The sequence below is a fragment of the Dermochelys coriacea genome, chromosome 23 (genome assembly GCF_009764565.3).
Source record: "Dermochelys coriacea isolate rDerCor1 chromosome 23, rDerCor1.pri.v4, whole genome shotgun sequence".
Classification (NCBI taxonomy): Eukaryota; Metazoa; Chordata; order Testudines; family Dermochelyidae; genus Dermochelys; species Dermochelys coriacea.
The window spans coordinates 15,247,559-15,274,227 of NC_050090.1; the positions used below are offsets into that span (position 1 = coordinate 15,247,559).

Here is a 26,669-nt window from a genome sequence, read left to right on the forward strand (position 1 = left end):
CTAAAGGCTCCAAAAGCAGAAGGCAAACAAATGAACTCCAGATATCTTATTTTTACATAATCTCATGATTTTAAAATCAGCTGGTGATTTTTGGTGAGCCGGACTCATCAGTTTTGTACATTTGGGGTTGGGAATCCTGGACAAATCACCTCCTTTCTTCACTCAGTCCTTTTCCCTCCTCAGCAATTAGGCTGCTGCTCAAAGGGTAATTAATGATTAAGTGCTGAGCAGCAGGATCACAGCCCCCCATGCTCCTGCCTTTAGCTACAAGGGCAGAGATTTGCACCTCCAAGGGTCCCTTTCCTGGGCTGTTGTCACATCTCTGCACTGGGATTCAGTTTGCTGGGACAGTGGCCAGCCACTGATTGGCTAATCTTTGCCCAATCAGAAAGCAGGACGTCACTTTAAAAAGACAAAGCCTCTCTCTGTAGTCAGCGAGCCCGGATAGCTCAGTCGGTAGAGCATCAGACTTTTAATCTGAGGGTCCAGGGTTCAAGTCCCTGTTCGGGCGGCAAAAGTTATTTTATAATTCTGCTGGCAGCTACATTCATCCCTGCACTTTGCCCCGTTCACATTTTCCTAGAGACAATTCCTAGAAAAGCGCCTGGTCACATTTCCACCCCCCCACACCCTGCTGTAAAACACAGTCACACAAAATGGTGTTTGGGCCTGGTATGAGAGGAATTATTGAGGAGGGGGAGAGAAGAAATAAATAGGGGGGGAATCACTGATGTGAAATGACCATTGTTCAATTCCATTTTATGAACCGGTCTCCAGAAAGCTTTTCTTACCACATCACCACTGAAGTAGATTGTGTCTGAGCTCGGGGTACAGATCCCGCCCCACTGTCTCACAGATGCCCCTAGAACAGTGGTTCTCAAACTTTTTTTCCTGCGAACTACATGAAAATTGCCGAGGGTGCCATTGGGCCACTTACTGATCTCTCCAAATGTTGTTCGTACCGTTAGCTAACTATTGTAAAGCGCTTTGGATAAAAGCACTATATAAAAAAAACCCTTAATTATAATGAACTTATTTTTTCTACAAATGAAAGCACACCACTCATATTTTAATACCAGTAGTCTTACCTTTCTAATGTGATGGATGTGCCCTCTCTCCCTCACCGCAGCAGCCACTGAAGGAGGGGGGTCTCTCCCGGGCTTCACTAATTATGTGGGTGGCCCTTAAAACTTTTGTGTGCGGCCGCCCAGGTACGCACCTTAGAGGGAACTATCCGCAGACCACCTGAATGGAGCTCACAGACCACAGTTTGAGAACCTGCCCTAGGGAATGGCTCCTGCAAGCCAGGCGTGATTACAAGGAGTTGGAACTTGTAGGTGTTACCCTGGGGTCATTTGAGAAAGACAGCGAGCCTTGGGGAACATGCATCTGGTGTCTCTTGGTGTCTGGAGTGCTACAAATCCTGCTCAAGGAGGTGCTGGATGGGCCCAGAACGGGGCAGTCAAAGGTTTTGTGTGGTTGCACGTTCCTTAAGATACATCGATAACAAAGTGAAGAAAAGGGAGATTGGGGGAAAACAAATAAAAGGAGGGTTGTTGTTTTTTAATATGCTTTGGTAAGGAAAAGACCGAGATTACGCCAGAGAGGGTGGCAAAATCATGATGATGATAATGAAAGAAAAAAAGCTAGGGGTGTTGCGGCTGATCGAAATTTGAATGGGAGTCCAAGTTCAGTGTAGCCATTAACCGCTGAACCTGCTACTGTCCCCTCCTCTGTACATCTGCACTGAGTGGGGATAATAACCAACCAGCACAGACCTTGACTGAGATCAGGGTCTCTATTGCACCATGTGCAGCAGAAACACCTATCAGGATGAAGGACACAATTTTCACACACTGATCGAGACAAGGGCCTTCTTTACAGACCCTGGGGACCCCATCGTGCCAGGGACCACACAGACCCCAGTCAGTCATGAGACACGTGGATGGCCAGATGGACCTGATGTCCGCACTGCCTGCCTTCTCTCTAAGCAAAATCTCATTTCTTCCCCCCACTCGGAGTCAAACAAGTGTCACCTGGATGAAAACCATGAATCTCAACGTTCTCAGACTGGGGAGGGGAGTGCAGAATGTACTTGGGGGGGCATGAGAAGGCACAGCAGTGGCTGCTGGCTGGGGGCCCAGCTCTGAAGGCAGAGCTGCTGTCAGCAGTAATGCAGAAATAAGGATGGCATCGTGTGGACACTCTTCTCATCCCTTGAAGACCTGGGCTTTGCAGATGATTTTACTCTCCTATCACATACCCATCACCACATACAAGAAAAAACAACTTGACTCAAGGCATTCAGCCAGCAAATTGGACTGAACATCAACCACAATAAGACAGAGATCATGCCCTTTACTATTGCCTCCCCATCGTTCTCACCAAAGTAGAAACATTCACATACTGGGGCAGCACCATCAGCCAGGATGGTGGAACAAGCCAGGACATCCGGAACAAAACCAATGAAACCAGGAGCACCTTCAGGATCTTAAATACAGTCTGGAAATCATGAAAATACAACACCAAAACCAAACTCAAGATTTATCAGAGCTGCGTATTTTCAAGACTACTTTATATTACAGAATGCTGGGGAATGAGAAAGTATGACCTGTCCAAACCGTCTTCATCCCATACAACCTGCCTCAGAAAAACCCTCCATATCTTTTGGCCCAGAACAATCTCAAATCGAGATCTATGGACACAGTGCAGCCAAGAGGATCTGAGCCCCACCATTGCCAGGAGGCGTTGGAGATGGATTGGTCATGCGCTTCAGATGGAAACTGATTCCATCACCAGAGTAGCAATAAGATGGACACCTGGAGGCAAGCGGAAACAAGGCCGCCCAAAAACAACCTGGAGCAGAGCTGTGGAAGCCGAGCTGAAAAACGTGGGGCACGGTTGGGGAACCATTGAGAGACTTGCAGGAAACAGACAGGAGTGGAGGAGCTTCATCGCTGCCCTAAACACCAGAGGTGTAATAGGAACGTGATGATGATGAGTACGGTATTGCCACCCTTACGTCTCTGCTTCAGAGTCGGGCGTCTGGAGAGCTATAGACCAGTGGTTCTCAAACTTTTGTGCCGGTGACTCCTTTCACATCGCAAGCCTCTGAGTGCGGCCACACACCCCCCCCCCCTTATAAATTAAAAACACTTTTTAAATATTTAACACCATTATAAACACTGGAGGCAAAGTGGGGTTTGGGGTAGAGGCTGACAGCTTGCGACCACCGCCCTCCCATGTAATAATCTCACCACCTTCTGCGGGGTCCCGACCCCCAGTTTGAGAACCCCTGCTATAGACTGTATACCTCTCTGTTAGAATCAATGTTTTTAATATTTAGTGAAAGTTGCTTGTGGGGAACCGCAGCGGACAGAGGCACTGTGTCATTAACTCTTCGTGCGCTGAAGGTCAAACTCAACTATCCATTCCTGGATACCCTGCAACCTCTGAGACTGGGCCCACTTCTCTAGTACAATAATAATGAGAAGAAGGAAAGGGAAGTGAAGGAACAGAAAGAACATTTTAGAAATAAACCAAACACATTAACACAATGTGGTAGAGATTCTCTATTCCTGCCCCCCCCCCCAAACTCTTTCAAGTTTTCGGTGGACAAAACTCAAGAATCCCAAGTTCCATTTCTCAACACAAAGTAAGAAGAAAAACTGCTGAAAATTTAGATTAAAATTTACAAATATATTCTTCAAGGGAAGAGAAAATCCACCCAGCTCTAGCTCTGGAGAGAAAAGAGACGGGGAGGGGGAAGAAATTGAGCCAAGTTTCTATTTAATTATTTAAATGCACACTTCACGTTGAACACAAAGGGGTTCGTTTCTTTCTTGGACATGTGTTGGTAGCTCAGATAATTAAGTTTAGTGTGTGTGTGTGGCCAGAAGGCACAACACATTAATTTAGTAACCCTGAAAATGGTCCCTTCCACCTCCAGACCTTATTTAAAATCACTTGCAGGCAGGGGTAGGGCAGAGCCATAGGGCACCAGGCAGGTGGCAGAGGCTCCAGGAGCCCAGAGTGTTTGCCCCGCAGGGGCAGTTTGCAGGAGAGCTCAGGGACATGGCATGAGGCAGGGTCCCAGGTGCCGAGGGGGGTTTGCTTGGGGAACGAGTTGGGAGCGTCTCTGGGGATCCTGGGACGCATTCCCCTGCTGAGATACTCTGGCTAAAACACAGGCCTCGCTGCGAGCAGGATTTGAACCTGCGCGGGGAAACCCCATTGGATTTCGAGTCCAACGCCTTAACCACTCGGCCATCACAGCTGTGACCCTAAATGCCTCCAATGCCAGGGAAACTGGTAAACATGTCGGCATATTGGCAGGAGCGCTGGCAGCAGATGGTGGGAAGCGATCATTCCCCTCTAGTCAGCACGGGTGAGGCCACACTTGGCATATTGCATCCAGTTTTGGAGCCCCCAGTACAGAAGGGATGTGGACAAATTGGAGAGTCCAGTGGAGGGCAACGGAAATGATCAGGGGGCCGGGGCACATGACATACAAGGCGAGGCTGAGGGAACTGGGGTTATTTAGTCTGCAGAAGAGAAGAGTGAGGGGGGATTTGATAGCAGCCTTCAGCTCCCTGAAGGGGGCTTCCAAAGAGGAAGGAGCTCCGCTGTTCTCAGTGGGGCCAGATGACAGAACAAGGAGCGATGGTCTCAAGTTGCGGTGGGGGAGGTCTAGGTTGGATGTTAGGAAAAACACTATTTCACTAGGAGGGGTGTTCTCCATTCCCGGCGCGGCCCAGGGGGCTAGTCGCACCAGCCAACGCTGCGTGTGCGCCAAGGGACATCAGCCCCAACGGCCCCTTCCAGCAGCCCTGGGAATTCATTTCAACTGGGGCCTGGAGGGAAAACACATCTGGGAACAGGGGCAAGGGGAGGTCACCCCCTTTTCACCAGAACTGTGCAGACTGGGGCCTGGTGCTTTTCATGCCTGATGGTGTGGCGCCACCGTGTGGCCAGTCAGTGTCATGCCCTTTGATTTTAAAAAATGGCTTTTTTCACAGAAACCTTCTTTTCCTAACGTGGTGGGGCGGGGGGTTAATCTACCCAGCAGAAAGTGATTCTGCGGCAGGTCTGGAGGTGGAAGGGACCATTTTCAGGGTTACTAAATTAATGTGTTTCAGAGTAGCAGCCGTGTTAGTCTGTATTCGCAAAAAAGAAAAGGAGGACTTTTGGCACCTTAGAGACTAACAAATTTATTTGAGCATAAGCTTTCGTGAGCTACAGCTCACTTCATCGGATGCATCAATTAATGTGTTGTGCCTTTTGTGTATACACACACACACACACACACACACACACACATACACGAGATAACACGGGCTCAGGCAAACTAGCCTTTCACACTTGATGCTGTGTCTCTCCTGACCAGAGGTTTATGGTTTCACAGCCAACCCTTTCACAGTGACGAACACGTCAATGTCACCTCACAACGTGGGATACAGAGATCAGATGTGAGATTATCGTGTGCAGCAGTTTACAAGCACATCATCAGGGCTAATCACTAAAGACAGGCTATACATTGAACACCGGTGTTAACAATACTAACACAGACAGGTTTGCGGGGAGGCTCCCTTGAGGCATAGGGAACTGGGCATGAGCTGGGACCTGCTCTGCCAGCATCATGGACATGTAGGAGTCGGGCTGGGAGCGGGAGGGAAAGACCCTAACGATAGAGGGGCGCTGATGTCCCTCCGAGTTGCGGGAACGAGGCAATGCGGAGTGAAAAGCCTTCACGCTGTGGGGCTGATGGCCCTTGGCCGCTCCTGGGGGCTGCCAGCTGGGAGTGGGGAAGAAGTATCTGGGCCAGGTCTCTGTCTGGCATCTATCACTGCAGTGCCATTTAAATCAACAGGCCAGATCCTGTACTTCTCACAAAAGGCTTTCTTCGAGCCGTGGGCAGCGGGTATAAAAGGCCAGGGGAGGTTAAGCCCCGCCCTCGCTCCGCCTCTTCCCATCCTGGCTCCACCTCTTCTCCAGATGGCCCTGCCCTCTGCCAGCTGCTTGCGCCTCTCTGCCCCCTCTCCTCCCCTCTGCCCCACGTCTTCCTGTGAGTTCAGTTTGCTTTTCTTGTTCTTCATCCATCTAGCAAAGACGCCCATCATGGAAGTGGGGAAATTTCTCCCCAGAGGGAATGGCTTTGAGTCGCTTTCCTTTGCTGCTCCGGTGAAGTTAGGTATTATGTGGTTTGCTTTAAAGGAGTCCTTGTTGGTGGGTAATGTTACTGTTTTCTTGCTAATTGTTTAGCCTTGGAGTATACTGTGCTAGCTGGCTGATGTCTAGTGGGCAGCCAGTGCCTCCCCTCCTTGCATTAAAGGGCAAAAAGTGTCGTCAGTGCAGAGTTCAAATTGCCTGGTGGGATACTGGGCCCTTCCAGAACCTCAGCTGCAGCAAAACTCACACTCATGAAATACACCGTTAAGGTTTCCTACATAACCTTAACACTGCCCTCTTTCAGAACTTCCCCGTTAACACACATACATTTACATGGTTGGCCCCTACTGTGGATGAAATGTACAAGCTTTTCACCTCCATTTACAGCCCTTCAAACCTGAGCCCCCAGCCAGGTCTGACCACGCACTGACCCTAATCCACACAGGAGTGCAACTCCCCACCCCACACACCCCCGCTACTCAGAGACACCTTCTGATCACCTCCCTCAACCACACTGGCCCGATCCACACTCTCTAGGTGAGGAGTTTTGTGTCCCTTTTGATGCTCTGAGCCCCACGGGGTGCAGCTGGAGCTGATAAAGGTGCTCTGCAACTGCCCTCTGTTAGTGCCAAATAGTTAATTTGGATGGCGTCAGTTCTCTGTGGGTTTGGCCTGTGTTGCCTATTCAAAGAAACAGGACTCGATTATTCGTTTTAGTCATTTTATTCAAATGGTGAACAAATAAAATCAAGCACCCACATCACGAAGGCTAATCTGCCATACACACGGCACCACGCACGAAGGGTTAAATTACACCGGCACACAGTTAAGGTCAAAGTAGTACGTCGATTGCTTTGGAATCCAGTCGTCAATTAAGCCAAGCCATCAGATTAATACCAGAGAAAATCAACCCTGATCAAATCTAAAACAGGAACCCAAAGAACAGGCTTGCGTATTTAGTTATAAACTCTAATCAGTGATCTCTATCTAGGCAGTACAATCCAGCTGTGGCTGGTTGAATATCCCAATACGGAAACCAAATTAGCACTTACATTTAAACTGCCTCAAAGCCAATTAAAGCTTCTTCCTTAGGCGTTAGGTTTCAGAGGGGTAGCAGTGTTAGTTTGTATCAGTAAAAACAACAAGGAGTCCTTTTGGCACCTTAGAGACTAACAAATTTATTTGGGCAGAAGAATTCTCTATGCAAAACTAAAAATGGACATAAATCAGACATCAAGAATTGTAACATTCAGAAACCAATAGGAGAACACTTCCATCTCCCCGGTCACTCGATAACAGACTTAAAAGTGGCCATTATTCAACCAAAAAAACTTCAAAAACAGACTTCAATGAGAAACTGCAGAACTGGAATTAATTTGCAAACTGGACACTGTCAAATTAGGGCTGAATAAAGACTGGGAATGGCTGGGTCACTACAAAAAATAATTTTCCCTCTGCTGATACTCACCCCTTCTTGTCAACTGTTGGGAATGGGTGACGTCCACCATAATTGAATTGGCCTCATTAGCACTGATCCCCTCCCCCCACCACCACTTGGTAAGGCAACTCTGATCTTTTCATGTGCTGTGACAAATATACTGCTTACTGTATTTTTCACTCCATGCATCTGATGAAGTGGGTTTTAGCCCACGAAAGCTTATGCCCAAATAAATTTGTGAGTCTCTAAGGTGCCACAAGGACTCCTGGTTGTTTTTTCCGTAGGCTCTGTCTATACTTCCTATCTTACTGCAAACAGCTGTGCCACAGTAAGTTCTCCCATGTAGCCGGCCTTTGCCGGTGGGAGAGAGATCTCCCACCGGCAAAATCAAACCACTCGCAACGAGTGGCGGTAGCTTTGTCAGCGGGTGGCGGGGGGAGTGTCTCCCGCTAACAAAATGCTGTCCACATTGGTGCTTTTCGTCAGTAAAACGTATGTCGGTCAGGGGTGTGTGATTTTTTCACTCCCCAGACAACAAAAGTTGTATCAACAGAAGTGCCGTGTAGACATAGTCTCAGAGTTCACTATAGTGTTGCTAATCCTTCTCCTTGGCCTCCCCAGCAATGCGCCAATATAGATACAGATCTTACGGCTACTTTACACATTTTATACAATTTATACCCAGCAACTTAAAGCATTTGAACGCTCTCTCAGATGAGGATCATAGCTTCAGTCATTTCATAGCGAAGAGATTTAGAACCACTAAGGGGTTGTCTACGCTACCCCTTAAGTCACTGGTCCCCAAATGTTGAGGGTTGCACCCCTCTTCCCCCTGTCCATGTCCCTTGCCCCCTCCCCGGAGCCAGGGCCAGGAGCGGGGCCATGTCTCCCAGGGAGGGGGCGAGGGGACACAGATAGGAGTACAGGGGCCAATGCTGGGGGCACAGCTAGGGGTGGGTCTGGGACCATAGCCACAGCCAGGGGCCAAGGCTGGGGGGGGGAGAGGAGCTGCAGCCAGGCCGCAGTGGGGGCTGGCAGCCGGGCCCACAGCCCAATGCGGAGCCGTGCCGAGGCTGAGGATAGGGCCAGGCGTGGGGCCAGAAGTCAGGACTGTGGCTGAGGGTGGGACTGGAGCAGAGCTGGGAGCGGGGCGGGGCTGAGTGGTGCTCCCTCCCCACCCCAAGGGTGCTGGCCCGGACCCACCATGCCCTCCCACCTCAGAATGTTCCTCTAGGGGGGCACGCCCCACAGTTTGGCGACCCTGGCTTAAATTGATGTAATTTATGTTGCTCGGGGGTGTGAAAAAGCCCTTCGATTTGTGTAACTATTCCTTCTATAAAAAGAAAAGGAGGACTTGTGGCACCTTAGAGACTAACAAATTTATTAGAGCATAAGCTTTCGTGAGGTACAGCTCACTTCACGAAAGCTTATGCTCTAATAAATTTGTTAGTCTCTAAGGTGCCACAAGTACTCCTTTTCTTTTTGCGAATACAGACTAACACGGCTGCTACTCTGAAACCTATTCCTTCTATAGCGTTCTCTGTATGGATTTTACAGATGCTTTTACACGCATGCGCACACTGAGTGCACCCCACACCCCCACACCCCCTGACATAACAGAAAAGCTGAGCTGTCTCCTAGTTAATACAAAACAAAGACCAAAAATAGAAAAAAAGAAGAAGAAAGTTCAGGAAGTGCCTATAATGAAAAGGGGTGGGACCTCTGTGGCACTCCCATTCTTTGGACGCGCCCAGAGTAGGAGCTGGAGCTACCATCGGGGAACCAGGTGGTAGGGTAGCTGACCCCGCGCTTCAGGCTACTGAGGTTTTTCAAGTACAGAGACTCTAGTCAAAGCTGGCTTTGCCTGCCTTTGATGCGGTGACTTCCTTCCACAAAGAGGATGAGTCTGGGGGGGGGGTCCAGAAAAGTCATCCTCTCTTCCAGAGCTTGTTGACCTGAAAAGCGAAGGACTTCTGCTTTTCCCTTCATCTTTATCCTTGATGATTTTCAAGCCAATGTCAATTTGGAAAAGTCCCGCTTAGCCCAGCATAAGAGCATAAGACCAGCCAGACTGGGTCAGGCCAAAGGTCCATCTAGCCCAGTGTCCTGTCTTCCGACAGTGGCCAGTGCCAGGTGCCCCAGAGGGAATGAACAGAACAGGGAATCATCAAGTGATCCATCCCCTGTTGCCCGTTCCCAGCTTCTGGCAAACAGATGCTGGGACACCATCCCTGCCCATCCGGGCTAATAGCCATTGATGGACCTATCCTCCAGGAACTTATCTAGTTCTTTTTTGAGCCCTGTTATAGTCTTGGCCTTCACAACAGCAGTTTCCTTAAGCTATCCATTGTTGCAAACCACATGCAGTGCGGATGTGGGAACCCCACAATATCAAAAGGAAAAGAAACACGAGGCCAATTATGGGGTGGTTTTTCCATAGCCTGGCCTGAGGGTTAAACAGCAGTGCTCTAAAATCTGGCCTCCTTAAAAGGAAAAGGCAGCTGTGCACCCACACAAATAACTGGTTGCTATATAACAGAAAAGCCAGCATCATGGATCCATTGCCATTTTAAAACCCAACATCTCCTGAGAGATGGGAATGCATCACTTGATGATTCCCTGTGCTGTTCATTCCCTCTGGGGCACCCGGCATTGGCCACTGTCGGAAGACTGGACACTGGGCTAGATGGACCTTTGGTCTGACCCAGTCTTGCCGTTCTGATATTCTTATCTATGCTTTGCGAACAAGAGAAGTGGGGAACTCAGTGGTTGTTACCGTGTAACTTGGTCAAAGGCTACCTGGCTTGTCTCCTTAATTCGTTTTTTCTCTTACGTTAATGTTGGTTTTCAAGTTTATCAAAATCAATTCCATTTGAAATCATTAAAGTCCATATCAGGTCTGTACTTTCATATACTGTCTGCTTGTTCTCGTATTTCCCCATCTCATCCCCTCTGGAGTCAGGTTTTACATCAGAAGTCTTTAATCCACAGGGAGTAAACGATGTCAAATACACTTTTCAGGATTAGCCCCATTTCTTATAGGCCTGAAAACAAACAAAGAAACAGAGAATCCAAGATAACTTTCATTGTGAACCCGAATGATAGTGTATCTATCACATAATCCGTGTCTTATTCTGTAATAAATCACTTCATCTTTAATTCCATTTGCACTGGTAACAACACATTCAAAGGCTGCAAAATTGGATCATGTGTGTTAGTTTTCTTGTATTTCCCATTTCCTCCACGGGAACCCTGGGTGAAGTTGTGTTCAGCACTAATGTACATGCCATCCGTTTCTTGTGAGTTCATTTATCTCCAGGTATTTTGCCCTAAAGACAGGTGAAAGTCTCCTCCCCCTCTGTGGGAAGGTTGGCACAATGAGAAAAAGCACCCAGACTCTGTTTCCACACTTTCTAATCATTCAGAGGAGCAGAAGGTAGAGAATTGATGCCAATCCATAAGCCACAAGAGCCGAACAAAGAGACAAGAGCAGAGAAGTAGAACACAACATTCATGCAACCTGAGTTCAGAGTCTTATAAATTCCTTCCCCAGTGGGCAGCCATCACTTGTGTAGCATGACCATGCTTCTTGTCCAGCAAGGCAGCCAGATTGGGATTCATCGGGAAGAAATGTCCATCAATTGTTTCTCATTATCTCATGACACTTCAGATCCAAATGGGAAGGGGACAATCGTTCCCCACTGAAACGTGACAACTTGTGGGACCGTAATCAATATCACTGAGCTAGGGAGTCAGGTTCTAAATACAAAGAGTTTACCTGGCCATAGGACAACTTTGAATACCTGCTACTTCTATGGAAATTCATGTCTAATCCTTGGCCTTGGTTGGGGATAACTTCATATTTCTCAGGAGTAGAATCCGCACAAAATCTCAGGAGTAATCGTTGTGCGGCTTCCCCAAACACGTCCAGTTTATTTATTTAATCTGATCGGACAAATCTAAATTAGGGACTCAACACAGGTCTGGATTGCAGTCCCTGTCAGCCACCAAAGCTGGGGCATCTATGACAACATAGACAGAATCCAGCAGCTCTTTCACATTCAGTGCTCAATTCATTTTATACATGGTTGCAGCATTTACAAGGGGTAAGCACCACAACACGGCTCATTCCATTTTCTCCATCTCCACATAGATAGGGATTGCATGGCTGCCCTAAATTATAGGCAAATAGCACCTGATTAAGAAGGTGATATTTTCAGGAGTAACCTTCTGGGCCGCAACAGCTTTGGGAAGCAAATATCCGGGCGTCAGTGTGTTTTAAGGGAATGATCATTTCTCTCATAGCCCCCCATCAATCTGAGCTGATGCTGTCAAACAAAACGAATACCCCAATATTTGATCAATCAGGAAAGAGAGGAAACCCGCCCCCCATAATGCAAAGGGGTGTCAGACACTTTCAATTTCATATAAAATGAAATTCCAGAGCAGGTGACATCTGATGATTCAAAATCAGAACAGTTTCTCCCATTGTATTCTCCTCTGATGCATTCAAACCTGCTTCACTCAGAGCCACTTCATTATTATTCAGCAGTCCTAAGTTTTCGCATCATGGTAGTGGGGGAAAACAGCCAACGTTCCCACCTTGCAAAGAAGCCAGACTCAGCAGGAGAAAGCTCAGAAATACTTTTCTGATGGAAGGAAACCAAGATTAAAAGAGGGAATGATTACTCTGCTTTTGGGATCCATTCAAATCCCCCCTCCAGCGTTTTTACTTCCTGCCTGCCCTCAGTGAGTTTGATTTAGGATCAAAGTATGATAACTCACTGCAGAGTGCCACAAACATTGTATCATGTGGCAGTGCAGGAGCTGGAGGGGTAGAAAGTGGGGAGTATAAACTCTATTGCGGCTCATGCAGATGACTGGGCTGAGATTGGGGAAGTGGGATCTTGATGGTGATGTGGAAGGAGGGAATCCCTGATCTCCCTCGGGAAAGAGAGGCTGAAATGACGCTTACCCCCTGTGCTGCTTTTCATTATATTGTAATCTTTCCCCACAATGCTGATCAACACGCAAACCACTGGGAATGAGACATTCTGTCCCACAGGCGCCGACTCCATGGGTGCTCTGGGGTTGGAGCACCTATGGAAAAAAAACGGTGGGTGCTCAGCACTGACTGGCAACCTCCCCCTCCCTCCAGTGCCTCCCGCCCGCCACTATCAGCTGTTCTGCAGCATGCAGGAAGTGCTGGGGGGGGGAGAGCGAGGGTGAGGCATGCTCGGGGGAGGGGGCGGGAAGGGGATGGAGTGGGATGAGACGGGGCAGGGTGGAAAGAGGCAGGGGGTGGGGCCTTGGGGAAAGGAGTGGAATGGGGACGGGTCCTGGGGTAGAGCAGGGGTTGAGCCCCACCCGGCATATTAGAAAACTGGTACCTGTTTTCTGTCGCCAAAGGGAGATCTCTGTGACTATGGCAATGGGGGAACAGTATAGATGTGATGCTCAGGGTTTGTCCAGACTAGGAAAAGCAATGGGGATTAGGTCAGGTCAAGGGGAAAGCAAACCCCATTTTCTGTACCTGGGTTTATATCTGCACTGCAATTATATGTGTGTGTTTACATTAAGATAGCTCACTTCAGCAGCTAACTCCACCTACAATCTGAGCGGAGACAAGGGACAGGTAGTTTTCACCTCAGTGGAGCTAGTTGTGGTCAAGCCTAGCCACTCACCTGCAGGAGACGAGAGGCCATGGTTCTGGCAATGGTGCAAAGAGCCTTACCGGGTGCTGTGTGGGAATGAGCAAATGCATTTAAATGGAAAAAAAATCTTTGGCAAGGCTTAGTCGAGACATTCATGGCATTCCTCTCCCGTGCAGATTTGTTTGTAGGCATGGGGATGCTAGCTCCCGGCCGGCCCCGCCCCTCCTGCTCCCTTTCCCCTGCCAGTGCCCGGGGCCCCTCAGTGCTGTGTGGCCCCAGCCACCCCAAGTCCTGTCCGCTGGCCACCCATGGCCACCCTCGCCTTATCCCCAGCCCCAGCATGCTTCCCTGAGGAGGAGCAGCCAGCCTGCCTGGGCTGTGGCCAAGGGGGAAGGGCAAGCAGGAGGGGGCCTTCTGGGCGGAGCGAGGGTGGAGCCACGCTGGGCTTATTTGGGGAGGCACAGCCTGCCCCAGCCTATGTTGGGGGTCTCGCCTGTGGGGAGTCTCTGACGTGTGATAAGATGAGAGCTCTCCATAGCGCAGGGGCTCTCCCTCTTTGCAGACCACTGTCCTCCTTTCCGGAGTCGGATTTCTCTTGCCTCCCACCAGTTTTCACCTCACTTAAAAACGACATGCTTACAAAACCAGACCTACAAATACAAAAGTGTCCCAGCCACACTAATACTAAAAATTTGCTGATGTTCTCCTTTTTACCATAGCATTATAAAATAAATCAATTGGAATACAAATATTGTCCTTGCATTTCAGTGTATAGCATATAGAGCAGTATAAACAAGTCATTGTCTGTAGGAAATTTTAGTTTGTCCTGACTTCGCTAGTGCTTTTTATGTAGCCTGTTGTAAAGCTAGGCAACTACTGAGGATGAGTTCATGTACCCCTGGAAGACCTCTGTCATCCTGGTTGGGAGTCACTGGTGTAGGGTGTCTCTCCAGTGTGGATTCTCAGATGCCTAAGAAGGGCAGGGCTTAACTTTTCCCACACTTGGAGCATGTCTAGGGTCTGTCACCCGTGGGCATCTAAGAAAAGATGACTCATGACTGAAGCTTTTCCCGCACTCAGAGCACGTTCAGCGGGTCTCCCCTGTGTGGATTCTCTGATGTGATAAAAGGTTTGAGCTCTGCCGGAAGCTTTTCCCGCACTCGGAGCAAGTGTAGGGTGTCTCTCCAGTGTGAATCCTCCGGTGTGTGATGAGGCTGGATCTCTGCCGGAAGCGTTTCCCGCACTCAGAGCAGGTGTAGGGCGTCTCCCCAGTGTGGATTCTCTGGTGGGTGGTCAGGGTAGAGCTGTGGCTGAAGCTTTTCCCGCACTCGGAGCACGCGTAGGGCGTCTCTCCAGTGTGGATCCTCCAATGGGTGCAGAGGCCGGAGCTCCGCCTGAAGCTTTTCCCGCACTCAGAGCATTTGTAGGGCATCTCTCCCGTGTGGATTCTCCAGTGCGTGGTAAGGGCAGAGCTGTGGCTGAAACGTTTCCCGCACTCGGAGCACGGGTAGGGGGTCTCTCCAGTGTGGATCCTCAGATGTCTAATAAGGGCAGAGCTGTGGCTAAAACGTTTCCCGCACTCAGAGCATGCATAGGGAGCCTCTTCCATGTGGATTCTCCAATGTGTGATGAGGGTCGAGCTCTGGCTGAAGCTTTTCCCGCACTCAGAGCACGTGTAAGGCGTCTCCCCGGTGTGGATTCTCCGATGTCTAATAAAGGTTGATCGCTGACTGAAGCGTTTCCCGCATTCGGTGCAGGCGTAGGGCGTCTCCCCGGTGTGGATCCGCCGATGGGTGTTCAGGTTTGAGCTCTGCCGGAAGCTTTTCCCGCACTCGGCGCAGATGTAGGGTGTGTCTCCGGTGTGGATCCTCCGATGTGTGATGAGGGTCGAGCTCAGACTGAAGCATTTCCCGCACTCGGTGCAGGTGTAGGGCGTGTCTCCGGTGTGGATCCTCCGGTGTGTGATCAGGGCAGAGCACCGATTGAAGCGTTTCCCGCACTCGGAGCAGACGTACGGGGTCTCACCTGTGTGGATTCTCTGGTGTCTAATAAGGGAGGAGCTCTGGCTGAAGCTTTTCCCACACTCAGAGCATGTGTAGGGTCTCTCGCCCATGAGGATGCTCCGATGTCTAATAAGGTGTGAGCGGCTCCTGACGGTGTCCTCTGCTCTGCGCTGACTCTCACAGGCTTTGGTCTGTGGCCAACCACAGCAAACATCCCCTTTGCATCTCCCTTCGAATGTCCCGCAAGGCTCTCCTGGATCAGCATCTTCTTGCTGGGGCTTCTCCTCCCCGTTCTCACTTGTCATCCCGGCGTCACCTGCCGGGACAGAGAGAGAATCCAGACATGGGTCACCTCCTTTGCTGGGGAGACAGAAAACCTCTGACAGAGGGGTGGGAAAAGGGGGGGAAGGAACCAATATAAGTGATGGAGGGATCAAAGAAATCAGGAGCTGAAATCCTCTCTGACCCCAAACCTTTCCCCAGAGGAAAGAGATGGGAGGGGATCAACTCTGAATCCACAACCCATCTCAGCATTCAGGAGAAGGGACATATTGGTTCCTTCACCAAGGAGGGAAACTGACAGCACATTTTTCCCCCCCCCCGGAAAGATGGATCACATCCTGCTTGGCCCCAAAATGGTTCAAGAATATTGGGTGAGCTACATTTTATCAGACATGAGGGTCTCTTGTTCATGACGTCTTATGCTTTAGAAGGCAGGTTATGATTTTATTTTTATATGTAGCCATTTCTGTCCAATACTTCTGCTTCCTGTGACTGAACCTCTATGCTCGATTCAATACAGCTATCCTTGCTTTTGCTACTAACTCATCGAAGTACCATAGGTAGAGAGGAGTATGATCTGAGGTGAAACTGGTAAGCTGGAGTGAACTGTTTCTTTGCAAGAAGCAGATCGGTGAAAACAGTCAGTGTCCAGGGGATCAAGGGCTGGACACTCAGGAGTTCTCACAACAAAATTTTTGGTGATCAACTCTTGCTGGTGGACACTCTGACAAATTGTCCTAAAATACTTAATTAACTTTAGGAAAACACAAATAAATATGCACATGTACAGGTCCAAATCATTGTAATTTATTTATGTAGGATCTTTTTTTTCCCCAGACTCCATAATAAAAATAATGTACTGCTGTATTTTGGTGCCCCTGCTCCCTCCCACTGCCCCCATCCATCACCTCTAACCTCCATTGCCTCTCCTGGCTCCCCACTGCTCCCCAGTCCCCACTCCTTCCCGCCCATTGCTCTGAGCTCCCTTCTGCTGCATTGCACCTCACCCCACTTCTTGCCTCTTTACCATGGTGCCCAGTAAGGCAGCCTGGCTGAAGCCCAGAGCCGGAGCCCCGCGGCTGAAGCCAGGTGGGAGAGGGGGCTGAAGCCCACTCGTGGAGTCCCATGTGGCTGAAGATGGGTAGGGGAGAAGCCTCTTCTGGAGCCCCTGGGCACTGGGGTTGGGGGGGCACAATCTCAAGGAGAGAACACGTGAGCGCCCCACGTGTCTTCTCTGCCCAGCAACTCCTCAGCCCTGAGCCCGCCTGACACGCAATCCCCACCCCACATTACCTGGTGGGGCCTCCATCCTTCTCCACCTGCACCCCCCCCCCCCGCAGCACATTGGGCCATTCTCCCGGGCAGCTGGACCCGGGTGGGGAGTGGGCAGAGCCACTTCTCATGCCGGCTGAAGCTGGCTGTTCCGGGTCGGTGCATGTGCCCCAGCATGGGAACAAAGGACTCAGGGGGGTATGAGGTGAGGAGTCAGGGGGGCTGCTCAGAGGGAAATCTGACTGAGGAGGCCTGAGGGAGTGACGGGAGGAGACAGCTGTGGGCTCTGGCTAACTAGACTGGACTCTGCTGTAGTCTTTATTTCTCGGTGCTAACCCAGGGCGCCCTATGCTGTGCTCCGGCCAGCTAAGAGACCCTCTTGTTTGAGAGCATGGGCTGAATGCCGCTGATGGTGCCTGCGGGGGCGTACAGGTCCCTAAGGCTGCACGAGTCTCCCTTGGAGGTCTGTCTCAGTGATACTCCTTGAATGGCTCTTGCGGGGCAGAGCAAGGGTGCTGAAGGCTCCGGGGCCCAGCCTAAGGAGGAGGTGAAGCTGCAGAAGAGTGGGACCCATTAGGGGATCTGGCCCATTAGAAAGGGTCCTCCCAGAGACTGCTCCAAAGCTGGGGGCCACCGCACCGGTGCTGGGGATCCGTGACACCCACCCTGCCCACTTCCCGGAGCAGGGGGCCTTCCTCCCTGCTCTCTGCTCCCCTACTTTCCCTTCATGCCTGGCACCACTCATACGCTCCTGTCAAGAGAGGGCCTCATCTGACCGTCCCACAGTCTGCGCATAACACAGTTAGGGTTGCCAACTTCATGCTGTTTAAAAATGGGACACTCCAGCAGAACTGCCCGAACCTCCCCTGATGCCCTGCCTTTGCTCAGAGGCCCCACCCCAGCCCCTTGTCCTGCCCCTCCCCCCAAAGCCCCGCCCCTATTCACTCCTCTTCCCCCCTGGCCCCATAGCTTGCTGCTTTTCCCCCTCCCTCCACCCTGCCCAGGTCAGGAGGGACTCACCCGCGGAGGCAGGGTTGGGAGCTGCAGCTGCCTGATGCAGGTAGGAGGTGGCTCCCAGCTGAGTAGGGGCTGGCGTGGGTGATGACCTGATGCTTCCCTATCTCCCCTGCCTGCAGTAACCAGACTTTTGGTGTCCGGTCAGTACATCTGACCGAACACTGTCAGGTCTCCTTTTCTACCTGACTTTCCGGTCGAAAACGGGGCTCCTGACCACCCTAAATAGAATACCTATTTCCTAGACCAGTGCTTCTCAAACTGGGGGGTCAGGATCCCTCAGGGGGGTCATGAGGTTATTACATGGGGGCTGCGAGCTGTCAGTCTCCACCCCAAACCCTGCTTTGCCCCAGCATTTATAATGGTGTTAAATATATTCAAAGATGTTTTTAATTTATAAGTGGGGGTCGCACTCAGAGGCTTGCTATGTGAAAGGTTATCACTACTCTGGATATCACTATCCTTACCCCGCTCGTGATCTCCTGCCCCCTGACAACCTCACTATTTGCAAGGGAGCTGGGCCAAGAAGTTTTCTGAGGGATTCCCATGCCTAATCCTCTCAGAGCAGCCAGGAGGCAACAAGGTGAGGGGAGAGAGAGCCCACCCCCCATCCCCAGGATGCATGATTTTCATATTTATCACACATCTACTAGCCGGAGGCTGAGACCGGAGATCAGAGCCCCCAGAAGAGTCCAAGGACAGTCAGAATCCCAACACTCACTCCATGAAAAAAAACAGATAAAACAATATACAGGAGAACCCCATAGTTACGAACTAACCAGTCAACCACGCACCTCATTTGGAACCAGAAGTACGTAATCAGGCAGAAGCAGAGATACTCTCTCTCTCTCTCTCTCTCTATATATATATAATGTAAATACAGTACCGTGCTATGTTAGACGTAAACTACTAAAAAAATAAAGGGAAAGTTTAAAAAATAAAAAGATCTGACAAGGGAAGGAAACTGTTTCTGGGCTTGTTTCATTTAAATGAAAATGGTTCAAAGCAGCCTTTTTCTCCTGCATAGTAAAGTTTCAAAGCTGTGTTACATCAGTGTTCAGTTGTAAACTTTTGAAAGAACAACCCTGATGTTTCAGACATTTCAGGATTGCGAACAACCTCCGTTCCTGGGGGGTTCATAACTCTGAGGTTCTACTGTATAACACATAAAATAAAGAGGAAGTTGATAGAAAAGAATATGAGCCAGAGGCTGGAATTGTAGGACATTAATAAGGGAAGCAGAAGGATACAAAAAGTGTATGGTACCTGTGGTCAACATAGTGAAACACAACATGAAGGAGTTTTTTAAAAACAAGAAGAATCCTAACCATGAGATGGGTCCATTACTAGAGGGAAATGCTAAAATATCAATAATAATGCAGAAAAGGCAAAAAGCGTTCAATATATATTTCTGTTCTGTATTTGGGAAAAAAGAAACAGATGATGCAGTCACGTCATATGATGATGGAGACACTCTTTCCATTCCACTAGTAACTCATGAGGAGGTGAAAGAGCAGCTACCATAGTTAGACATTTTAAAATCAGCAGGTCCAGTTAGCTTGTATGCAAGAGTTTTAAAAGAGCTGGCTGAGGTGCTCTCTGGACCAATAATGTCGATTTTCAGTACGTCTTGGATACTGAGGAGATCCAGAAGACTGGAGGAAAGCTAGTGCTGTGCCAATATTTAGAAAGAGTGAAAGGGATGACTCACGTAATTATAGGTCTGTCACTCTGACATTGATAACATGCAGGCTAATGAAGTAGCTGATATTGGATTTAATTAATTAATACCAATCAACATAGATTTAGGGGAAATATATCCTATCAAACTAATTGGTATATTTTTAGCTGAGATTAAGCGTTTGGTCAATAAAAGTAATAGTGTTGATATGTAGACTTCGGTAAGATATTTGACTTAGTACACACAATACTTTGATTAAACTAGAACAATACACAATTAACATGGCACACACAAAAAATGGCTAACTGAGAGGTCTCAAAAAGTAATGGAGAACCATGGTCAAGCGGGTGTGTTTCTAGTGGGATCCCCCAGGGATCGATTCTTGACCCTACGCTATTTAATATTTTTATCAGTGACCTGGCAGAGAACATAAAATCGCCACTGATAAATTGCCAGATGACACAAAGGTCGGGGGAGTGGCAAATAATGAAGTGGGTCAGGAGTGTCATGCTCCAGCTCTGGGAGTCTGGGAAATTTTCCCAGCCCCGGATAGGTGAGTTATTTCCTGTTCCACAAATAGGGAACGTTCCACTCCCAACCCCCAGGAGTCTGTTCCTAGAAACAATGTCCCATGTTAAACGAGTTCTGGCAGATTTTTCATGTCACTCCTCTCCCTTTCTCCCTGCTGTGTATTGCCTGCCCTCCTCCCACCTCCAGCAGCTCTCATTGTCCTGTGCATTTACTGGCTGGAACCTCCCCGGCCCTGCCTCATCCCCCTGAGGCCCCGCCCCTGCCCCGCCCCTTTCCCCAGAGGCTCCACCCCCCCAGTCACTCCTCTTCCCCCCATTCCTCTCGTCACTCACTGCTTTTCCCCTCCTACCTCCCCGCCCGGGCCAGGAGGGACTTGCCTGCAGAGCCAAGGTTGGGAATTGCAGCTGCCCAATGCAGGTTGGAGGCGACCCCAACTGAGTAGGTGCTGGAGCGGGTGATGACCCGGCGCCTCCCCGCCTCCCCTGCCCACAGTAACCGGACTTTGGGCGTGTGGTCGGGTAGATCTGACTGGACAGTGTTAGGTCCCCTTTTGGACCAGACTTTCCAGTTGAAAACTGGGCACCTGGCCGCCTAGATCTGGAGTGAAACGGGAATGCTTTTCCCCATTTCACTCCCAAATTCCCCTGCAGGCTTTTCCCCCTACAAATGGACTTTCAAGGTTCTGCCACCCTGGGAAACACACAGGCCATGTCTACATGATACAGTTTTGTTGAGAAAAGCCAGGAGGTGTCCCACAACGCCCATGGTGACCATTCTGCTCACCAGTTTGAACTCCGCCGCCCTGCAGCCAGAAGCGCTGGAACAATTTATACGGGGGGCAGGGGGGTGCTGAGAGCCATTGAACCAAACTGTAAACCCTGCGTATATTGGAAGCCACTTCAAGTCAGCGGGTGCATCAGCACCCACATGCACCCGTAGTTCCAGCACCTATGCCTGCAGCCAGATACAGAGGCATGCGCCCCTGTATATTGAAATTCCTGTTTGCTCGGTGCGGACACAAGGTGGGGAGCAGTGCAGAATCCACCGTGCTTTCAAGTGGAGATGGCGGGAGCACCTTTTACGGGGGAGGGAGGTGCTGTTGAAAAGCAGCGCAAAATGTAGTCGGAAGCTCATCGAAATGACGGGGAGAAAACCGCATCCCGGGACGGTGAGCCCGCCCCCACGAGGCCCTGCCCAGAACTCCCCGTGGCAGAGGGTGGCGAGCTGCGCGGTAGGATGGCTACTCATGGTGCACTGCTCTCTCTGCCGATGCAAGAGCACCGTTGGGGGACTTGCCCGGAGCACTGTGTGAACGCGCCAAAAAACCATGGCCTTAGGGACTTTATTACAGCTCAGCCCCAGGCCCCCCCATCAGGATTAAACCCTTGAAGTCCCTTTATCCCTCCAGTAACAGTCTCTGAAGCAAATGCCCCAGGAGAGCAGAATCAAAGGAGCCGCTTTGGGGAATTCCCCCGGACACTGTCCCAGAGGGCAGCTGTCACTCGTGGGTGGCGGGTGACACTTCCCCTGGGGGTGGTTAGCCCCCTAGTCCCTCCTCTTCTGCCCGCATCCCCGCCTCTTCCTCCTGTGGCCCCGCCCACACTCCACCCCAGGCCCCGCCCCCATGCCCACTTGGGCCCCTCCAACCCCCCACCGCCCCTCCCCACGTCCCTCCTCTCCTCCACCCCCCTTGCCCCGCGAGACCCCCACTGCCCGCAGGGACGCGGTGAGGGGCCGGCACGGGAAGGGGGCCTCGTGGGGGAGGGCAGGGATGGAGTGGAGGAGAGGAGGGACTCAGCCAGGCAGCGGCAGGCGTTGGAGCCTCGGGGAAGGGGGGAAAGAGGCGAGGCCACCGTGGCCCAGGGGTCGGCAGCGGCTATGGCAGGGGAGGCTTAGCCACCGTCTGGGGTGTCACCGGTTTGCAAGGTTGTTTGATGCCCCAGCCTTTTCCCAGTCTCTCTTGGGAATCCCCCCTTTAACGAGCAGAAGAGAGAATTAAAGGGACCCGGTACCTCTCGGTACCAGGTAGCATATATGCGCCGTTCTTAGCTGAGTCCCCTCTTAAGAAGCTGGGACAGAGGTGAGGAGCCGGGATTTGGATTCCCGGCTTTGGTGGGAGATAAATTTCCAGCCCATTTCCTAAAAGGGGGAGGAGAGAGTCAAGCTTGAGTCCAGAGCTGCCCACTGATCTGAGTTCCTTTCTGGTGAATCTGATAGTCAACCTGCAGTGCCATCCTTAGGCAAATTGCCCCCAATGTCGTGGTGCCCTACGCAGCTGTGTGCTTCACATGCGGCAGCGCCAGTGGCCAGCCCCATCCCCCAGCTGCCCCCCCCCGTGCGTTCCTAAGGGGGTGCGGGGCCCGGGACAACTCCCTCTGCCCCTGCCCCACCTCCTCCTGATCTGTCACTCGGCTTCCCACCACCGGTGAGAGTGTGGGGGGAGGCGGACCCCTTTCCCCAAGCGACACGGCTGGGGCGAAGGGAGCAGAGCAGGCTGGGGCCGGGTTGTTTCGCTTCCTGTTCTCAGCCCTCCACTAATCCCCAGCCCGCAGGTCTTAACCACAGCCCAGACCTTCCACGGAGGGGAGCAAGTGCTCAGGCTGTGTAGGGTACCATAATTGGTAGGGACGGCCCTTTGACCCGTCCCGGTGATGCCAAAATAACTTCCTGTTTTAGGGGGTCCCTGTGAGGGATTTTATACCAGTGGGCAAGAAGGCAGTAAAGAGGGAAAATCTGAGCGAATTTCTTAGCAGAATTTGATAAGCAGAGAGGAAAGGAGTGACAGGTGCTAGACTTTTATAGCAATAGTCAAGAATTTGAGAAAAGGGCCAAATCTGTGGAGATTTTAGGCTCATATTTTATAATTAGAAAGATAGGGGAAATCTCAGGGAATGTTAACTAGAATCATAGAATCACAGGATTGGACGGGACCTCAAGAGGTCGTCTAGCCAGTGCTCTGCACTCATGGCAGGACTAAATATTATCTAGACCGTCCCTGACAGGTGTTTGTCCAACCTGCTCTTAAAAATCCCCAATGACGGAGATTCCACCACCACCCTGGGCAATTTATTCCGGTGCTTCGCCACCCTGACAGCTAGGAATTTTTTCCTAATGTCCAACATAAACCTCCCTGGCTGCAATTTAAGCCCATTGCTTCTTGTCCTGCCCTCAGAGGTAAAGAAGAACAACACGAGTAACAGATGACTAGAAAAGAAAAGAAAAAAAGCAGGGTAAAATGTTAGGGTATTTTATATCAATCTTTGAGAATTGGGGAGTAAATAGGTCAAAAAATGAAATATTTCATCATCCAAGAGAGAAAAAAGCCAAGATCTGAACAGTTGAGAAGATCCAAACAATCTAAAAACGGTCAGTCATGGAGACTCCAGCACAACCCATGGTAAATTGTTCCAGTCATTAGTTCCTCTCACCGTTACAAGTGTACCTCTTCTTTCGAGGTTTTGTGTCACTGTTAAATAACTGAGACAGATGGGAACGTTAAAAGGGATGGTATAGGAAAGTGAAATAGACCTGTGGACAGGAATAGTTCCTCACCACCACCTCCAGACAGCGCCAGGAGCTTTTGGGATGCTGCTTTAAGAGGGCAAGTGATGGGTTATGGGGCAGGCAGTGGGGTGAGGACAGCAGCGGGGGTGGGCAGGTGACTGGTAGCTGGCGGGGAGCAATGTTAGGCCATTGCGGGGACAGCACCTGGGACTGGGTAATCTCAAACTGGGCAGCCCCCTCCTTACCCCTTCCATGCCTTCTTGCTGGAAGAAAACAGCCGCCCCAGCCCACCCCAGAAGCAGCCAAGTATCCGGGATCTCCAAGTTGCACCCGCTGACCCCCTTCCCATTTGGGAAACCACTCGGGTGGGCAACAATTTCCCACCTAAACAAGGACAATTTGCAGCTGGTCAAACAGGTGAAGAAATATCGGAGGAGATTTTAAAAGGACATTGAAGAATTAAGAGAGAAAAAGGGGCAAAATCAGAGAAGGAGACTAGACAGAGCCAAATAATTTGAGAGAAAAGGCAGAGGGGAATCTGCAGGGATTTTATATTCATAGGTGATCATTAGGGAGAATTTTATCTGCATTTGAGGGACAAATGGCAAAACCAGCGAGGATTTCATTAGCCCCCTGAACAGTCTGCCCCTGGAGATTCCTGGCTGCGCCTAGTCCAATCCACAACCTTTCCCACTGTCTTTCCCGCTCCATCTCTGCCTTGTTTTCCACCCCACCCCTGACCTGGCCCACCTCCCCCTACAAACACACAAAGGGGAAATCCCTTTTCTTTCCTTGCCTCAATCTCCCCAGTTTTGCTCCTGGGGCGTGCGGGGGAGCAGCAGCTTCAATCAAAGCACCGACCAGCCCAGCCTCCTGAACAAGGGAGAAAATTCCCAGGGGCTGCCAGATCTGAAGCTCCCAACCCCACTGGGGCAGAGATTCACTTTCCTCCCCATCCCCAGCACCCCTCCTCCCCTCAATTACCTGCTGTCTCCAGCTCAGGGGTCGCTGTCTGCAGAGCCAAGGGCTGCCCTAGGGGGGCTGATTCCAGCCGGAGAAAGTCTACCCCCTTTAATGAAGGGCTCGCCCCCTGTACAGACCCCACCGGGGAAGCAGCAGCTGCTGCATCTTGCATTTTTCCAAAGCACCCACACCCAGGAGCTGCCCAGAGCTTGTTCTTTGTTCTCCCAGCTTCCTTCCTGCCAGCACCCCCCTGCTCCCAACTATTCCAGCCCCTTCCTGTCTCCTTCCAGACCAACCCGGGCTGCAGCCTGTCACACACTCACTGGACAGGGGATTTTCTCCAGAGGGAACTGCTAGCCCTTATCTCTGCTGCTCCTCCTCCTCCAGAGTCACTGTGTTTACACACACAGAGGCTCTGGCTCCTGTTAGCCCCAGTCCAGCCCCAGGAGAGTGAATGCGCCCCCCGGGAACAGGAAAGCAACTCTTGTCTACACTACAAAATTAGGTCCACTTAATTCAGATCCGCTTCCAGCCCCCACAGTAATTCAATCCGCTGTTGGTGTCCAGGTGCAACCCTCCTTCTGCCAGTGATGGGTGCCCTCACCAGCAGCATTTGCACCCACTGAAGTGGGGCATTGTGGGATGCCAGTGTGGGACCTGCACAGTGCATGGGGCTCACACAGCTGGAGGCCCCCCACCTGCAGCCGAGCTGTGAGCAGGACGCTGGGTTCGGTTTCACAGCACAGAGCCGAACCAGCAGTGAAACTGACAGTCTTGTGAGTTTTGGCCACCTCCCCTGGCTCACAGCTGGTGGAGCCCTGAACTTGACAAGAAGGTTAACCGTGTAAATTCATCCATGGCTGCTTTCCCCCGCCCCCATGCCTTGATTACCCCTTGTCACGGACCCACAGGACCAGCGCTATGCCCCCAGCTTTGGAACAGCCTCTCGGACGAACCCCTTCAGTGGGCCAGACCTCCAAGGGGTTTCACTCTTCCTGTGTCTCCTTGGACCGGACCTCTGGGGCTCCAGCACTCCTGTTTCACACCGTGAGCTCTGTTCAGCAAGCCCAACTGAGATAGACTCCTCCTGGGACAGACCTGGACCCTCTTCAGGGTTCAATGCACCTCACCCAGCGTTTGCAGGGACACACAGCATTGTCCAAACAGCTGGATTTATGAGGGAAAGGGGCAGGGTGGGGTGGCACCCCTGGGGGAAAATAAAAGTCAGCACCTATGGCTGGGGGGAGACGTTTTCCTCCTCCCCCCCACCCCCCCAAGCGCTCCTGCTGACACAGTGCTGTTCACACCAACGCTTTTCATAGGCAAAATTTTTGTCTTTCGGGGGCAGGGGGTGTTTTTCACACCTCTGAAGGAGAAAAGTTTTGTCAGTCAAATTCCAGTGTAGATGAAGCCTCAGTCCTTTTATCTTCTCGGGGGGCTGGGGGGGGGGCCTGCAGGTGACTAGTGAGGGAGAGCATCAAGAAAGAAAAGGCTTGGTTTGAACATCATGATTTTCATTAGGTTCAAATTGATGATGATGGTGCAGGGATATGCCTGTCTCTGCTCGTTCCTGCCCCTATCTGAGGCTTTCTCTACATCGGCAAGGGAAAGACAAAACTTTTGTTGGTCAGAGGTATGAAAAAAACCACACACACACACACCCCGAAAGACAAAGTTTTGTCGAGGAAAAGCATCAGTGTGAACAGCTCAGGCCGACAACACTAATGCTAATCGTTGGGGATGGAAGTTTTTTTGTCTGCGGCAGAGCTCTCTCCTGCCTACAAATGCGCCTTTTAGCATCCCAGCTGTAGAGCAGCCCTGGCGTGTCGCTAAAAGCTGCATAGTGTGGACAAAGCCTAATTCATGAAATGAAGAAAAAAATTTTTTTTCCTCTGGTGGGAAATGAGCTCACTGGAAAAAACAAAGAAACAGGAATTTTTAGTGTTGTATGTGTCATGTGTAATGAAATGCCCATCCCCGCCCTGGTAGTCTAGTGCAGCGGTTTTCAACCAGGGGTACCTGTACCCCTGGAGGTACCCAGAGGTCTTCCAGGGGGTCCATCAACTCATCTAGACATTTGCCTAGTTGAACAACAGGCTACAGAAAAAGCACTAACAAAATCAGTACAAACTAAAATTTCCTACAGGCAATGACTTGTT

General features: G+C 50.6%; 1 protein-coding gene and 2 non-coding genes across 3 annotated transcripts; 1 reads left to right on the forward strand and 2 right to left on the reverse strand.

The window, feature by feature from the left end:
- The first annotated feature begins 438 nt into the window (after positions 1–438).
- On the forward strand, positions 439–511 carry TRNAK-UUU. The gene has a single exon. It is a non-coding gene; the product is annotated as a tRNA-Lys (tRNA).
- Positions 512–4,194: 3,683 nt separating this feature from the next.
- TRNAS-CGA lies at positions 4,195–4,276 on the reverse strand. Its single transcript has one exon. It is a non-coding gene; the product is annotated as a tRNA-Ser (tRNA).
- Positions 4,277–12,916: 8,640 nt separating this feature from the next.
- LOC119847249 (zinc finger protein 501-like) lies at positions 12,917–24,745 on the reverse strand. The gene is made up of 2 exons (XM_038381859.2): positions 24,532–24,745; positions 12,917–15,579 (listed from the first exon to the last, which is right to left on the reverse strand). The coding sequence occupies exons 1-2, from the start codon at positions 24,680–24,682 to the stop codon at positions 14,348–14,350; spliced, it is 1,383 nt and encodes a 460-aa protein (XP_038237787.1). The 5' UTR covers positions 24,683–24,745; the 3' UTR covers positions 12,917–14,347.
- Positions 24,746–26,669: the final 1,924 nt, after the last annotated feature.

Excerpts from the sequence above, each read along its gene's own strand:
- LOC119847249 (XM_038381859.2), bottom strand. The coding sequence starts at position 24,682 with ATGCAAGATGCAGCAGCTGCTGCTTCCCCGGTGGGGTCTGTACAGGGG. Across the intron at positions 15,580-24,531 it reads CCCTGAGCTGGAGACAGCAG|GTGACGCCGGGATGACAAGT; the intron begins GTAATTGAGGGG and ends CTGTCCCGGCAG.